At 36.6% G+C, this 17678-nt stretch overlaps 1 protein-coding gene across 7 annotated transcripts in view; it reads right to left on the reverse strand.

Moving 5' to 3' along the window:
- Positions 1–220: 220 nt before the first annotated feature.
- ZNF713 (zinc finger protein 713) overlaps positions 221–17678 on the reverse strand; it is a 46149-nt gene continuing 28691 nt past the window's right edge. For 6 of the 7 annotated variants that reach the window (XM_086692102.1, XM_086692098.1, XM_025923359.2 and 3 more), the window contains 3 exons: positions 12670–12796; positions 12240–12332; positions 221–2534 (listed from right to left, as the gene is read on the reverse strand). In XM_086692102.1, the coding sequence (XP_086548228.1) occupies positions 1477–2534; positions 12240–12332; positions 12670–12703 (1185 nt within the window). In that variant the 5' untranslated portion in view covers positions 12704–12796 and the 3' untranslated portion in view covers positions 221–1476. The remainder of the gene's footprint in view (positions 2535–12239; positions 12333–12669; positions 12797–17678) is intronic. The other variant, XM_086692101.1, reaches the window with a different exon arrangement.

Genomic DNA, 17678 nt, shown 5'->3' on the forward strand with positions numbered 1-17678 from the left:
TTAGTGTTTTAATTTTTAAATGTCTTTAAATCATTTCAGCTTTGACTCAAGAACTTTATAAAATCTAGTCCTTCAGAGGGAAAAAGAAGAGAAGTCTTGAGATGGGAGCTACGTTAGAAGAAAAAAGGTGAGGAAGCAAAGGGGAAATACATTTCTGCCTTAGCCTCATGGCTTCTTCAAGCCATGCCTGAGGAAAGAGAAAAACAGAAAACCAAGAAACTGAAGTAGCCCCCAAAATGTATTTATTTGTGGCTTATGACAGTTTACATTTATAATGCTTTTTAACATCAAAATGTGATTATCTGTTACACAGGACTGTATTCATAAAAAAAATTTAACTACTTTAAATTCTTTTTGGAAAAAGGTGTTACATAAATAAATTTATATAAATAAAATGAATTTTTAGGCCAATTTATTAGTACCTCCTTAGTTATTTATATAAGCCAGTAAGGCTCTTCCCTGGTTCTCAGCTTCATCATGGCACCACAGCTCAACATCTGGTATAGTCTTCTACTTCTTGTCTTTCACAGTTGTGTAGGGAAGTATAGGGATTCTTAGCCCCTGGTCATTATATAAAAACAAAACAAAACAACAACAAAAAACTCTGTATTCAAACACACAAAAAAATCCATTTTAATTAAAAAAGTCTATGTTTGATAGAGGGAATTTTAAAACTAGAACAACAGGATAGAAAAGTAGACTTCTCTGAATCATTTTCAAAGTTCATCACTATGACCCTTAGTCTCCTCCAACATGCTTCTTAAAATGATCCTATAAGTTGTTTGACGAAAACGCAAAAGTTGCTGAAATGAAAACAAACACTGCCAATATCCTGTCACATTGTTTTTCAAATAAAGGTACAGAAGATTTAGGTAGTACATCAAGCGGATATTTTTAATTTCAAAGTTATATATGTATTTTGATAAATAAATGTTTATTTATTTTAGAACAAATATAATTGGCATATAAAACTCATAATTTCTGCAAATAATATTTCCTAGGCAATGCTAAAAATTCTGAATCCCTTTAAGGAAAAATATTAAGTAAACACTGAATATGGTAAAAACTGTAAAGGAAACAAATGGCTGGTTTGAGAAATATTGCTTTTATGTTTATTTAAAGTTTATGTGACTGGTTATACTACATCACTGCTTTAAGTAATCAATGTTTACATACTTTAAAAACTTTATATCATAAAAGTTACAGGAGAATAATTTCAGATTATTGCCTATAAGATTTCTGATCATTAAAAAAAGTTTTATATCATATTTGGAACATGACTCAATATTACCTTATTTATAAAATAAATTATTTTCACTATTTATAATCTCTCCTGGGAATATGCTAATTTAAGATCTAAATTTATTTGGTTTCTATGCATTAAAAGTTTATTTATAAATTTTCTCTTCTCTATGAATAATTTTATATTCAAGGGGATGAAAAGATCTGACCAAAAGTTTTCCTATATTTATATATTCATATGATTTCCCCCCTGTGAGTTATATGCTGCTGGGTAAGAGAAGGACTGGAACTTAAGGTTTTCTCACATTTATTATATTCACACAATTTCTCCCGAGTATGGATCTTCCTATGTTGATTAAGATGTGCACTCTGGCTGAAGGCTTTCTCACATTCATTACATTTATAGGGTTTCTCTCCTGTATGAGTTCTCTCATGCTGATTAAGATGTGTCCTCTGGCTGAAGGCTTTCCCACAAAAACTACATTCATAAGGTTTCTCTCCGGTATGAAGTCTATGATGTTCAGTAAGGGATGTGATACGGCTAAAGGCTTTACCACATTGATTACATTTGTAGGGCTTCTCTCCAGTATGAATTCTCAGATGTTGAGTAAAGGATGAATGTTGACGGAAGGCTTTCCCACATTCATTGCATATAAAAGGTTTTTCTCCTGTGTGAATTCGCTGATGTTGAATAAGATGAATCCTCTGGCTGAATCTTTTCCCACATTCATCACACTTATAGGGCTTCTCTCCTGTAAGGACTATCTGAGGTTGAGTAAGAGATGAGTTGTGGCTGAAGGCTTTCCCACATTCACTGGGTTTCTCTTCAGTATGAATATGATTAGTAAGAAGAATATGTTGATTGAAGATTTTTCCACATTCATTATATTCATAAGGATTCTTTCTTACATAGTCTCCCTGATAGTAAATCAAGTCTGAATTATGTTTGATGCTATTTCCTTGTGTGTCAGAATTAAGGGGTATTTTAATTGAAGGAATTCTCTGATGCATAATAAGGTTTGAGTTTACATTATAGTTTTCTCCAAATCTATTACAGTCAAGGCTTCTCACCTGTGTGATCTTTTTGTGGGTGAAAGATACTTGTGCTAAATGTCTCTGCTGATTTTCTTGGTTAAACTCTAATTGGTAATCAAAATCCCAGAGTCCTCCTAAGATGGAGTACCAGAAACTGTCTCCTGTTAGTCTCTCCATTATCATGTCATGGTTTTTATTTTCATCAGAAATATTCTGGTTTGGAATTGATTTTCTGATATCAGGTCTATTCTCTCCACCTAAAAGAAATTCAGAACATACAAATACTTTGCCATCTTCTCTGTTTTGAAAAAGAAATCGTTGCACAATGAATTACCAAGTGAGACTTAAAGTAATGTGAACAAAGCATATGTGGCGTAAGTTTTAAAATATGGCCATGTAACAAGGGGGAAGACTATAAAAGGATCACAAAAAGCAGTGAGCAGGGGGAAATTTTAAAACATGTGTGGTAATCATAAGAAAAGATCATCCAGGAGTATCCACGGTTGAAAGGAAATGGAAAGGAGAGTAAGAAATATCAGAGAAAGATCTGTGCTCAAAGGTAGGAGGTATCAGAAGAAAGACTACTGGAAGAAGACAGATCCAGACCTTATAAATCTCATCTGTGGATTATCCTTATGTAGTGTCAGCTACTTGTTTATTGAAAAAGTATGTATTTCTTCCTATTTTAATTTTTTGTTTAAAATGATAAAATGAATACTTGCTTTTAGTAACATATTCAAATAATGTAGAAATGCATAAAGTAAGAATTCCAATCTGTAGAGGCAGCTGTTTGGAGCTGTTGGAGGCTGTCTTGCCAGATTTTTTCCCTATGTTCATACAAATATAAATGTAAGTCATATGAATTGTGATACAAACAAAATTTCATTTCAGCCTCCTACCACTTCTTTGAACTTAATTTAGTGGGGGTATTCTTATTCTGCTTCCAGGTGAAGATTTGGGGAGGTTCCATGGCTTCTCCCCTCATTCTTAGATAACAGATACTCCTGTTACATTCAAACACAGTCTCTATTCAATTCAATTAAAAATTTAATCATGTGTTTAATAATCAAAGTTCCAAAATTAATCCCTTTCTCTTCCCCTGGGCTGTTATAGAGTCATATTCTTCCTTTCCTCCCACTGCCTGCCTCTTCCCCTGCCCTACTTTCTTCCTGTTAGATTTTTCCCTGACTACTCTCTCATTTCTTTCCCCACTTAACTATTTCCCTGGCCACTTCTTCCTTCACTTACTAAGTGTTGTTTAGTTCCCTTCTAACAAGAGTTGGAGGGTAGGAGTCATGTGGAGGGAGGGATTAAGAGAAAGACCAATTTTTATATAATTGAGTGGCTTCACACTCTCAGCTTGCAGAAAGCTAAATAGGACTCACTTTGGGAACTTTTATGATTCTTGGGAGGTTTTAGCTGGACCTCTCCTCTCATTTCCATGATCTAGACAGATAAAGCTCTAGTTTGGATAGTCCCTTCAGACCAGCCCTACAGCGTGAATCCTACTGGACAAGATCCAAGATCATGTTGCCTGACTCATAACACTCACGATACCTTGTTCTAACAAACTTGGATAGTACAGACAGATCCTAACTCAACAGTTTTTCTAGCTCACCTACAAAAGCCATTTCATTAGTTAGCTGTTCTTGGGCCTTAGACTGCTTTAGGTTTCTCAAATGTGAGTCACTCACTAGTCTTGGTCTTCCAACCATAGGGAATGTATATATAAAAGCTGAAGGAGTGTTGCTCTTGAAGCTGGCACATACAATTATCATCCTAATTAGAACACTTGAGAGTAAAAGGAGGCTCCATTAATAATAATGTCAACAACTGTCTTGGGAAAATAAACTGGAATTACATCATAATACTGTTTTGTATTTTGTTTTTTTACATTACTGCATATCATGAACACATTTACATGTCAACAAATACATTTCCATATTATTTTTAAAGGTTTTAAAATATCCAATTTTCTGGATATGTCAAAGTATTTTTAATCAATCACATTTAGGTTTCCTTGGACTTACTGTTATCACAAACAGCATGGCAAGAATAGTTGGCTGAACATGAAACATATATTTTATAAAGAAAAAAAGAAAATTGTAAAAAACCGATCAGTTTGCTTAAAGATATACAAAAAGATACATAAACAGAACCTACTCTGGTCTAAAATTGTATGTGGAAAAAAATAGTGATTTAGAAGAAAAGAAAAAGAAGAAGAAAAGAAAAAAATAGTGATTTTAAACCCACTGACCATTTCAACCAGATTACCAATCGGATTTTATTTTCAGCCCAAATGCTTTTGTCTTGCCTAGGGACTTTGGCTCTAAAATGTTTGGAATAACTGGCTAGAACTTTGAAGACACATTTTCTGCCTAGGAGTAGAGTTCAGGGCCTTCATTCCCTATGGCCTAGCTTCTGAAACTTTTGTTTATTCCTGGAAACATGGTGGCTTGATCAACATATTCATGGACATTTTTGTTGACTGCCTTCTTTCTATGCCTCTGTGAGGGAAAAGGGAAAACTGCTGCTGGTGGACAGACTTTTCATCTACTGATAACAGAAGGAGTGACTATGCATGGGCTATATAAACACTGCTCCCCCACTCTGAATATCTTCAAGGCACATCAGATCTGCAATCACAAGGCTGCCTATCTACATCCCAGTGGGATGCCAGGGAACAGAATCTAGACTACAAAATGAGACAATGATCACTTTGAGTTTCAAAGCATTTGTGAAGAACAAACTCTAGTCCATTTGCTCTAGCTCCTCACCTAACCTAAGGCCCCATGTTAGCGGACATGACTGCAACTTTCCTTAAAAGGAGGGTGGGCTCTGATAAGGATGAACACTTTTATCAAGCCATGTATAAGACAGCATGCAGAGATGCTGTTCATTCATTATTCACTGTGTACTTTCTTCCTGGTTTGGCCTTACCTGACTAGGAACCCAATCATTAACTGAAGCTCCCAAGTCCTACTTTGTACTTTTGCCTACTCCCCTCTTACACTGCCTGATCCTCTGCTGTCTGAGATTACAGAAAAAGTGTTACCTGGGAAGAAAGTGTTTTCAGACATGGAAGCAGAAGAGCTTTGCCTGCCTACACTGTGAGAATGACATGCAATCTATTTTATGCCCAAGTCCTAAACTAAGCAAGTGTAATATCTTGGTCATGGCTACAGACTAAGCCTCTCTAGCTTATTGCAGGGGTTCATCAGGCCTTCATTATTCTTGCAGGAACCTAAGGGCTCTACATGAAGAAAAACAGGGGATTTGCTGTAGTCTCAAGTGGTTACTGTTTGTCTTCATTGACTCCATATTTCCTGGATCAACTCTTGGGGTTATGACCTGCTGATAAAATTAGATTTCTAGGATACCTAGACCTCTGATCTCCTTTGTATCCAGGAAGGGATACCCTCTAGATGTGACCATGGTCAGTTTAAGCATGTTGTGATGTCACTGGGCAACTTGAACAACATCTTGAAGGGCCTTCTGGACTGCTGTATATCTCATCAAGTAAACAACTTATCCTGATGTTTAGCCTCATCCAATGCCTTTTGAACTGAATTATTTAGAATTAGGAAGGAAGGAAACAAGAAGGGAAAGAGGAACAGAGAGAGGGAGGGAGAGAAAGGGAAAGAATTAGGGAGAAAGGGAGGGAGAAAAACAAATTTTGAAAAGTTTGCCCTTTCTATGTGCAAGGTACTGTAGTATTTCCAGTTCCCTTTTGTTAATTAAAAAACATGCCCTGATCTATAGTGAGTTAATGATATTAATTTATTGGGTAGAACAATAAATTAAAAACTGAAACAACAGTTATAGAGAGGGAGGGGGGAAAACCATAAGAGACTCTTAAATACTGAGAACAAACTGAGGGTTGATGGCAGGTGGGGGAGATGGGAAAGTGGGTGATGGGTATTGAGGAGGGCACCTGTTGAGATGTGCACTGGGTGTTGTATGGAAACCAATTTGATAGTAAATTATATTTAATATAAAAAATACTTCAAAAAAATAAAAATAAAAAATAAAGTCTTAATTTTAAAAAGAAAAAAAAAAACTGAAACAAAATAGCCTAAAAAAGATGAGAAATTATCAGAGTTCATCTGACATAGCAATAAAGATAAACAGTGTTTGGTAAAATTTTTGTCTCAATTTTATAGATTATACTGATCTTATGAGTTGCAATAAAAATGGATTTCTTGATGATAGTGGTGGTTATAAATAATTAAAAATGATTGGTTTAGGAGAGGTTGTAAACTTTTTCTATAAAGGGTCATCTCGTGAATATTTAAGGTTTTGTGGGTCATATGGGCTTTACTGTTTACTCAACTCTGCTGTTATAGTGTGCAAGCAGCCACAGACAATATATGAGTGATAGAGGGAGTGTGGCTGTGTTCCCATAAAACTGTTTACACAAACATATGATTCTAGACAATGTTCGTTCATCCAAAGAGTCTACAATACCAAACAGGGTTGTCTGGAAAGGGAGACCCCCTTGATTAATCTATGACATCCTGTGTTGACTGGTGGTTCATCTTATACTAGCAATGTATGAGAGTGCTTTCTTTCCTACAGGCTTATCAACAGTGTATGCAGACAAATTTTTGGGCTTTTGCTAACCTGACAGGTGAGAAAAAGTCATCTGGTGTAGTTTCAATTTGTGCTTCTCTTATCATGAGTGAGACTGAACATTTTTTCTTACATTAAACATATTTGTACTCCTTTACCTAAGAACTGTTCACATGTGTATATTTCTATTGGGCTGTTGGCCTCTTATTGATTTAGAGGAGCCTTTTTAAAATTAGGCTAGATTAGATTATTTTGAGAGAGTGAGAGAGAGAGCGTGATTGAGGGAGGGGAGAGAGATAATCCTAAGCAGGCTCTGCACTGATAGTGCAGAGCCTGATGCAGGGCTGGAACCCGTGAACCATGAGATCATGACCTGATCCGAAACTAAGAGTTAGACACCCAGCCGAGTCACTCAGGCACCCCAGGAGCCTTTTGTTAATGGGAGCTTAGCCCTTTTGATATAAATTGCAAATATTCCCCCCCACCCCAACCATTGCCATTTACCTTTTCACTTTGCTTATTATTCTATACCATGCAGAATTTGGGGATTTGTGTCTGTTGAAAGTATAAATCTTTTCTTTTATGGCTTCTAGATTTTGAATCATAGTCAGAAATGACTTCCCCATTTCAAGGTTATAAAAGATTTCTCCTATGTTTTCTTCCATGCTCTTATGGTTTCATGTTTTACATTTAACGTCTCTGATTCTTTTGGAGTATCTTAGTTTAAGGGGTAAGCTATGGATCCAACTTTATCTTTTTCCAGATGACTACTCAATATTCATTAAAAGGTCTACCTTTTATAGTTACAATTGTGGTAAGCACAGCATAAAGATGATTCACTAAGCTGTGCTCCTGAAACTAATGTAACATTGTGTGTCAATTATACTCAAAAAAAAAAAAAAAAAAAAAAAGGTCTACCTCTTAAATACCAGTTATCTCAATATCATTTTACTAAGATGTGTACCTTTTCCCTACTAATTTGAAATAATGCCTTTAACAGATACTAAACCCCTGCATACATCTAGGTCTATTTCTGGATTTTCTATTCTGTTCAGTTGGTTGCCTTGTTTTGCTTAATAAACTTTTGCTATATATTATCTAGTTGAGATAACCCCTCATTGTTTTCCTTTCAGAGTTTTCCAGATTATTTTTGTGTTTTGGTTTTTCAATATGAACTTTAGAATGAGCTTATCTAAGATTCCCCCAAAATCTGGAAGGCACTTTTTATGGGATGACATTACATGTGTATTAGGAACACTGACATCTTGGTATGTCTATTTATTCAAGTTTATTTTTGTGTCTGTCAGTGTTTTAAAGTTCTCCTCATGCAGGTGTTGCACATTTCTTGTTAAAAGTTTATTTCTATGTGTTTTATCTTTTTAGTTACTATTAATTGGGCTCTTCTCTTCCATCTTATTTTATAACTGGTAGTTGTTTGTGCTTTTACCTTCATCTCATTTCAACAATTATTTACCTGGCTATACAGTTATATCTGAACTTTGATCCATACAAGGAATCTCGAACTCAGTGTCACACTCTCTGGCTCAGTGAGTAGACTATGGCCTTATTCACTCTCCACCTGCTTTCTAATCTCATCAAGACCTCTGCTGCTTTGACTTGTATGTTGTTTTCTAGTTTCCAGTCCTCTTCAGGCCTTACTTTACTTTTTGTCACTTTTTGGACTCTATGTCAACTCACCTGAATTAACAAACTCTCTCTCAGGTTTCCTCCTTCGGTTCCACCAGTCTGACAGGCTCTCAGCCTGAGCTCTACAAAGCCTTTCCAGGGGCGCCTGGGTGGCTCAGTTGGTTAAGCGGCCAACTTTGGCTCTGGTCATGATCTCTCGGTCCCTGAGTTCGAGCCCCGCATCGGGCTCTGTGCTGACAGCTCAGAGCCTGGAGACTGTTTCAGATTCTGTGTCTCCCTCTCTCTGACCCTCCCCTGTTCATGCTCTGTCTCTCCCTGTCTCAAAAATAAATAAAACGTTAAAAAAAAAAAAAGCCTTTCTAGTGCCAAGTAGAATGGGAGAAATGGCAAATATATGCATAGTTACTGGAAACCACAAATGCATAGGGCAAAATCTCATCTGGACCCTCAAAGCTGCTTGGTAATCTCTTGATTCATTTTTGGTCAGTTTCTGTTGACCTTAGTAAGCTAAAGCAAGTGCTCCTCAAGTTCTGTACTTATCCTTCCCCGATTCCTTTATATTCAAAAGACAACCTTGCCTCCTACTTTGCCGAGAAAATAGAAATAACCATTGTGAACTCTCCCAAATCTTTCTTCAACAAAATTATTTACATAAAAAATCACCCTCACCTCCTTCTTTCCTATCCCACTCCCATCTCTTCTAGAACCTTGCTTCATAATTTGTATCTATTTTCTAATTACCCCCTCTATTAACTCCTCCCCTTCAGCATTACAAACAAGCTAAAACCATTCCTGCTTGGAACAATCTTCTTTGGACACTAGCTTCTATTCTAGCATATGCTTTCTATTGTCTCCCTTTATTATTCTAGCTTCTTTTTTTTTTTTAAATTTTTTTTTTCAACGTTTATTTATTTTTGGGACAGAGAGAGACAGAGCATGAACGGGGGAGGGGCAGAGAGAGAGGGAGACACAGAATCGGAAACAGGCTCCAGGCTCCGAGCCATCAGCCCAGAGCCTGACGCGGGGCTCGAACTCACAGACCGCGAGATCGTGACCTGGCTGAAGTCGGACGCTTAACCGACTGCGCCACCCAGGCGCCCCATTTTTTTTTTTTTTTAATTTTTTTTTTTCAACGTTTATTTATTTTTGGGACAGAGAGAGACAGAGCATGAACGGGGGAGGGGCAGAGAGAGAGGGAGTATTATTCTAGCTTCTTATAAGAGTACTGCATACCCAGCTCTACCTGTTTACTTCCTGTTCACTCAAAATGTACTAACTGATGATTCTTATATAATCACTCTTATTAATATAATTATTAACTTCTTTGTTTCTAAGTCCACTGGACATTTTCCAGGTCTCATCTTCATCTGGAAGAGATTTCTAGATAAATAGGCATCAGTAGATGCCAAAAAGGCAAGCAGTAACCCAGAGGGCAAGCCAGAATTAGATCAGTTCATCAATGGAAATGTTTTGCCACATCCTCATCAGAGGAACCAGTCACTGTGTCTCAGTGTCTTACAGGATAATGCAAAAATGCAATCTGTCTTCTTGGAGGAGACTGCCAGGCTGCTGATTCCTGACAAGGAGGATATGAGGAAATCACTTGTTCAAGCTGATCTGTAAACCAAGAGCCTTAGGCATCCACATAATAATTTCTGGAAATTTTCCTAAGTTAGCAATTATTTTCTCTAGCTGGGGGTCTGTAGATAGGCACATAATGGGAAAGAGTGTGGATCTTACAAATGGATATGTCTGTGGGGGAAAAATATGTACCTGAGGGAAAGAATAGCTTTGCCTTCTGCTGTAAGTTCCTATGCTGGCAATTCACCTGGGAAGGGAGTTTTCATTTTCTTCCTTTAGTTTCCTACTTCCCAGGTTTCAAAGTGTGGAAATTCATAGAAATAACATCACCTACTGTTGTCAGGGAAAGTGTTAGGGTTCCTGAAAAAATGTTTTAATTATTAGCCTCTACTTATGGAATGGCAGCACTGGTCAGACCAAAATTCAGGTTCAATGAGACTAAAACAGGAACAAGGATTCCTACCTAACATGACCTGGAGAACTAAAAGCAAGAAGGACAGCCAAGTCAAAGCCACACTGAAAAATAAGCTGAAGACTGAATGACAGAAAACCAACTCTAAATGGGAAAACCAGGTGCCAGAGCAAAGAATCAGGGTGGACACTAGACACAGACGGGGTAGGTTAACTTGACTTAATAAACCAGAGTGAAAAATACCTAACTCAGTGTCTGGCATACGTTTAACATACAACTACTTGCTAATATAACTGGGCAGAACACTGTAGGTGGTATGCCAACAATAGAGAGCTAAGCTTTTGGGGTTTTTTGGTTAAGAAGCCTCTCATTTAAAGAGTCCATCAACTGATGAATGGATAAAGAAATTGTGGTTTATATACACAAGGGACTGCTATGTGGCAATGAGAAAGAATGAAATATGGCCCTTTGTAGCAACATGGATGCAACTGGAGAGTGTTCTGCTAAGTGAAATAAGCCATACAGAGAAAGACAGATACCATATGTTTTCACTCTTATGTGGATCCTGAGAAACTTAACAGAAACCCATGGGGGAGGTAAGAAAAAAAAAAGGAGGTTAGAGTGGGAGAGAGCCAAAGCATGAGAGACTCTTAAAAACAGAACAAACTGAGGGTTGATGGGGGGTGGGAGGGAGGGGAGGGTTGGTGCTGGGTATTGAGGAGGGCACCTTTTGGGATGAGCACTGGGTGTTGTATGGAAACCAGTTTGACAATAAACTTCATATATTGAATAAAAATAAAGAGATACTTTAAAGAGAGAGTATAAAGTCAACAAATCCAGGTTTTGAAATAATTAAAATAATGGCATGACATTCATAAACAAAAATATAATCTGAAATCTGGGAAGAGAATGTGAGTGAAATACTGAGGCTAGAAATATAGACATGGGAAAAGGACACAGAAGGGCTATTTTAAAGTGATGTACTGCAGACTTGAGCACCACGTCTGTAGGAATACATACCTTTAGAAGAATGAAAAGGGACAGAAGGTAGTGAAAGAAGCAGGTAGAGATACAAGACTGAGACTACAAGAGACAAGAATTGTGTGTATCACAAGCCAGGGTGGAAGAAAATTTCAAGAAAGCAAAGTGAATGCAACAAAGTCATAGGAGACAATAACCGTTGTTTTTTTTTTTTTTTTTTTTGCCACTGGATTTGACTGACAGAAAGTTAGCGGTAATCTCCAAGTAAACAATTTTAGTAGTACAGGTAGGACAGGGGTCATATCACACAGATAATCTAAAGAATTAAAATTCAGGTTATGGGTTTTAGGCAAATTTAAAGAGTTTGATAATAAAAGGAAAAAGAATGAAAAGTAGGTAAAAATGGCAGAGGATCTTTGACATGGAAAAGAAAGATTTAAAGAATACTGAGAGAGGATGTATGAATAAAGACCAGAAAATGTTATGTGGAGATTTACAACACCAAGGTATTTATGAATGTTAAAATTAATACCTTGAAAGTAACTTTTGTGTTGTGTAAATTTTTAAATAGTAAGTATATATTATCTGTTTAATGGGAAAAAAAGAGCCATTTCCACTTTGGAAAAAAGTCAAACATAAACTGAATTTAAAAACTCCTCAGTATTCTTTAAATCCCAGAGGCAGAGATTTGGAGCACACTCAGTTGAATATTTCAAAAGTGACTGCTTCTCTTTACTGAGCAGCAAATACCCAAATGCTTGCTCCTCACCTGCACGAATGTCCCCTGAGCTGCCTCTTTCCATCATCCATTGCTCCTCCTGCTCCAACTGAGAGATCACCTCTGGCTTATAAAGTTGATGCCCTATTCACAGGAAAAATGTATGCCATAGAAGTTTATACTGGGAACAAAACTGTCTCTCAGAACTCATTTCCAACTTTTTTAGTCTTTAGAGCCTCTGGATTTGGAAAGGGGAAACTTCAGAGGCAGCAAAATAAAGCTTACTCATCTCAAACTCAACAAAGTCAAGACCTTTTACCTGAGGAGAAACAGCAGGAAACAAAGGTCCTCTGTCTCCAAGCATTGATTAGCATTCTGTCCTGGCCTGAACTATATTCACAAAAGCTTTGGAAATTTTCACTACTTAAGGAAACAAACCCCTTTAGAATGGTTTCTAGTTTTACAGGGGCAACATCCTTACCCAGTGCGACCAGATTCCTGTAGTTCTCCAGCATCACATCTCGGTAAAGATTCTTCTGAGCAGGGTAGAGCTGGTCCCACTCCTCTCGTGTGAAGTCCACAGCCACATCCTGGAACGTCAGTGATTCCTGAAATATCAAGAACACCCTGCTTAGCCAGACACTGCTTTTTACAGGGGCCCTTTGGGGAAAGGGCAAAGGTGCAACAGTGGCAGTGGCAAAGGTTAGGATGTCTGAACTGTTGAGCTGCCAGTCTTCAAGGCTCTCTCTTGAGTAATTTAGGTCAAAAATGTTAAAACAACAATTACAACCTATCATCTTTTAAGACAGACATAAAGACATGCATGAAATAATGCTTGCTTTTAAGTTTTTTACAGTTTGTTGCAAGGGAAAGACTCTCCTCACCTAAATAATTGAAAAACTATAGGAAATTCATGCTGTAAGATTTCAGAAATGAAAGAATCCAGGATCAGTAGAAATACTGAGGTGTAAGGAGGTGTCAAGTTGGTGGATTTTGTGTATTCTCAACAGATCCTTAACAGATTTTTAAATTTCAGACAGAATTAAGAGAAAGTATTCCAGTGGGTTGGAAAAAAAAAAAAGCAGCAAGGGCAAACAGGTTGAGAATAGAAGACACATGGTGCATGTGGGGATCAGAAAAAGAAACTACCTTGTTACAGGTAGGAAATTCAAATAAAAAAGGGTGACTTCTAAATTTCCTCCACTGTCAGTGCTTTTTAACAATCCTTTTGCTTTAAGGGACACACCATACAAACACAGGCACATACAAACAATATATATACCTCCCCCTCTTCCCTTACTACCTAACCGTCTCCCACCCCCACCAAATACCACCCATTTCATGGGTATAATAACTCCTCAACCCATCAGAATGAGTGTAGTGTTACAAATAAGTCCTTTCCCCCATAAGGTAATAGTCGATATTTAAATACAGTTCTGGCATTTTACTTATATTAATTTTCATGCTTTGATAACATATCCTTCTAAAATATATTTGAATTAAGTGACATAGACAATTTAGAGATGAGTCACCAAAGCTGGAAGAAATTAAATAATTTATCCAAGGACATACAGCTAGTAAATAGCAGGAACTGGATTTTATCTTCAATCTTATTCTAAGAGTGTGTTCTTTCCATCATACCACAAAGATGTGTTTTCTGCTTCTACAAACATCTTCCCTCTTGTGACTTTTATTTCTAATTTCCATTCTACTTTCCCCATGCTTCTTGCATGCAGTACCAGGGTGAGGAAAACTATTAATTTATTATAGTCTACATTTTTTAATACCTGCATTTGTAGTTCTTTTTTGGGTGCTTTATTTAGTACTTTTTATTTCCTTCTATACCTTCTAATGATTTTGCACTTGGTTACCTGTTTCTTCTATTTTATTCTTTTTAAAAAATATCCTTATTTGAATTCTATTTTTAGGTAGATAACGTATTAATATTAATATAGTTCATAAAGAAAAACATATAAAAAGGTAGTAAAAAAAAATCTCTCTCCCAGGCTTCTTTCCTCTCTATCTAGCTCTTGCTCCCAATAGATAATCACTATTTATAATTTTTTAGTGTATTTCCCCAAAATTCTTTATGCAAATATGAATATGGATTTTTATTTTCTCCCACTTTTTTTTTACCTCAAATGTAACATATTGTATAGATTGTTTTTTTTTTCATTTTATTTAAAGTTTATTTAATTTGAGAGAGAGAGAGTGAGAGCGAGACCAGGTGCATAAGCAGGGCAGGAGCAAAGAGAGAGGGAGAGACAGAATCCCAAGCAGGCTCCGTGCTTTCAGCGCAGAGCCCTACTTGCAGCTCAAACTCACAAACTGTGAGATCATGACCTGAACTGAGATCAAGAGTTGGATGCTTAACTGACTGAACCACCCAGGGGCCCCTCATTATAGTTTTTAAACTTAAGAAATTTTGACATAATTTCAGACTTAAAGAAAAGCTGCAATAATAAAAAAAATTCCTCCCTCTCCTCTACCTTTTTCTTTCTATAATTTTTCTGGACCGTTTAAGAGTAAGTTGCAGACATGATGCCCCTTTACCTCTAAAAAATTCAGTGTTTTCTCTCTAAACAAGGGATTCTCTTATGTAACAATAGCACAATGATCAAAATCAGGAAATTAGCACTGACACAATACTGTGTCTAAACTATATACTAATTCAGATTTTATGAAATGTCCTAATAATGTCCTTTATAACAAAAGAAATTTCAAGACCATGTACTACATTTGTCTTCTATCTTTTGTCTCTTTTACTCTGCAGCAGTTACTGAGCCTTTCTTTAAATTTCATAACATAGATATTTGGAAAAGTATAAGCTAGTTATTTTGAGAGTAAAACTCTGGTCTTGTCTAATGTCTCCTCACAAGTAGATTGACACCACACACTTTTGGCAGAGGTAGTACGGAAGGGATACCGGATTCTCGGTGAATCCTATCAGAAAGTACACATTATTGACTCGTTCCATTACCAGCAATTTTGATAATTTGGTTAAGGTGGTTATCTACCAGCAATTTCTACTAGAAAATTACTATTTCATCCTGAAATTTTTAAGTATCTTGTGGGGGAGATAATTTGAGACTATGTAAATATCTTGTTCCTTAAACTTTCATCCACTAGTTTTGGCACTGACACTTCTTGCCTGAATGAATTACATTTATGATGGTTGCTTACTTTTCTAATCCCATCATTCTTTGTATAAGTTGGCTTTCTACTGTGATGAAGAGGTTTCTCTTCTCATTCATTAATTTGTATCAGGTGGGTTTATTTATTTATTTTATTCAGTAAGTTATAATCATTTACTATCACTATTTATTTTAATGCTCAGATTGTCTTAAATTTAGTTGGGAGGAGCCCTTCAAACTGGCTCTGTGTCCTTCAACATTTCCCTATCATTCTCTGAGCACTTTACTTTTTGGGGACAGAAAAATGTTCTTTCAAGGTACATTTTGTGCTTTTCTGTCCCAAGGATGGAATTAACAATTTCTTCAAGGATCCATGGTTCCTTCTAGTGGTCAAACACTGAGCGGCTCTGCTTCTAACCAAAGGATCTGTAGGGCTGCCGTGTATCATGTTCTGTTCTATTGGTCAAATACGGAGTGTTATGTCTACTTTCTCTTAATGGAGAATGGCATTTAAAAACCAAGATGTGGACCCTAGGTGTGTTCAATGCTACTGGAATGTTACTGGTTTTAGGACTTCTAAGTGGTTGTACCTGGGAAATAGAGGTATGTATATAATGATGTATGTATACATTAACACAAATACAACTCCATAACCATTTCTATACTTAGCTGTATATATTATGAGATTACACTGATACCTCTAATTCCAATCCAACATGGCAGAGTTTATTTATCATCTCTTTTCATGCTAACTCATGCCTCTGCACAAAAGAAACCTACAGCTTAGAGCTCTGTATTTGCAGTTGCTTTTGCTTTTAGTCTCTGAGTAGAGTCCAACAATTTAGGTTTAAAGGTTAACTCCTTTTCCTGCCTGATTCCTTAAGTGCGGTTATGTCAGTAATTTGAAATAAGTTTAGTTCATTTGTTTCTGCTTGTATTCGATTGTAGGCCCTCCCTGCAAACTCTCTCCCTCTCCCTGCCATTCCCTCTTTCTTTTTCACCCATTCTCATTCAAGCCCTATTGGCAACCAATCTCAGACTAAATTTCAACCTGGTGTTCCTTTTTTCTCAAATGAGCAAATATACATATATGTATGTTTTTATTTCCTCTTCTTTCTTACACAAAAAATAGTGCACTATAGATACTCTTGTATTTTGATTTTTTCACTGAACAGTTTATCCTGGAAATTCCTCCACATCAGTTTATGGTTATCTATCTCATTCTTTTTCATGGCTACATGGATCTCTCTTGTGTGAATGTTGCACAATTTATTTAACTAGTGTATTAAAAACACTTTAGTTATTTTCTACTCTTGCCATTATAAATAATGCTGCAATGAATTATCTTGTATGTATATTATTTTGCAACTGTGAACAAGTCTGTCTGAAGAATCAATTTCTCAAAATAGGATATCTAGTAAAAGAATACATGAATCTGTAATTCTGATATATATTGTCAAACTGATCTTTTATAAGGGTTCTATCAATTTACATGCTATAACAATCTATTGTTGCATAACAAACTACTCCAAAGTTTAGTAGCTCAAAAGAACAATCATTTATTTTGTTTACAAAATCTGAAACATGGGCAAGACTCAATGAGATTAGCTTATCTTTGTCCCATTTGGTTTCAGCTGGGATGGCTCAACTTTGGGGCTGTAGGAATCACTTGTAAGATGGCTTGCTCATATGGCTGACAAGTTGGCTGTCGGTGCTCAGACAGGGGTTTCAGTTTCTCTCTGCATGGGTCTCTCAACAGGGTGCTTCTGACTTCTTCATGGGAAAGTAGTTGGATCCTGAGTGTAAAATTCCCAAAAGGACCACCTTTTATGACCAAGCTTCAGCAGTCACATTGTTCACTTCCACTATAGTCACAAGCCTATGAAACTGCCCAGATCCAAGGGGAAGATACAGACCCTTACCTCTTAATGGAAAGTTTTTCTTTCTTTCTTCATTTCTTTCTTTCTCTTTCTTTCTTTCTTTTGTTCTCTTTCTTTCTCTTTCTTTCTTTCTTTCTTTCTTTCTTTCCTTTCATTCTTTTCTTCCTTTTCTTTCTTTCTTTCTTTCTTTCTTTCTTTCTTCCTCTTTCTTTCTTTCTTTTTTATTTTTTTAAAAATTTTTTTGGAGAGAGAGAGAGAGGCAGAGGGAGGGGAGAGAAAGAATCTTAAGCAGGCTCCACACTCCGTACAGAGCCCTATGTGGGGCTCAATCTCACAGCTGTGAGATCATGACCTGAGCTGAAATCAGGAATTGGATGCTTAACTAAGCCACCCAAGCTCAGATGGAAAGAGTTTTCAAGTCACATTATAAGAGGAGTCTGTGGGATGGGAGATATTATGCCATTTGTGGAAATACT

Source organism: Puma concolor, chromosome E3 (assembly GCF_028749965.1).
Source record: "Puma concolor isolate L17-30 chromosome E3, mPumCon1.1.hap2, whole genome shotgun sequence".
In the NCBI taxonomy this organism is placed as follows: domain Eukaryota; kingdom Metazoa; phylum Chordata; class Mammalia; order Carnivora; family Felidae; genus Puma; species Puma concolor.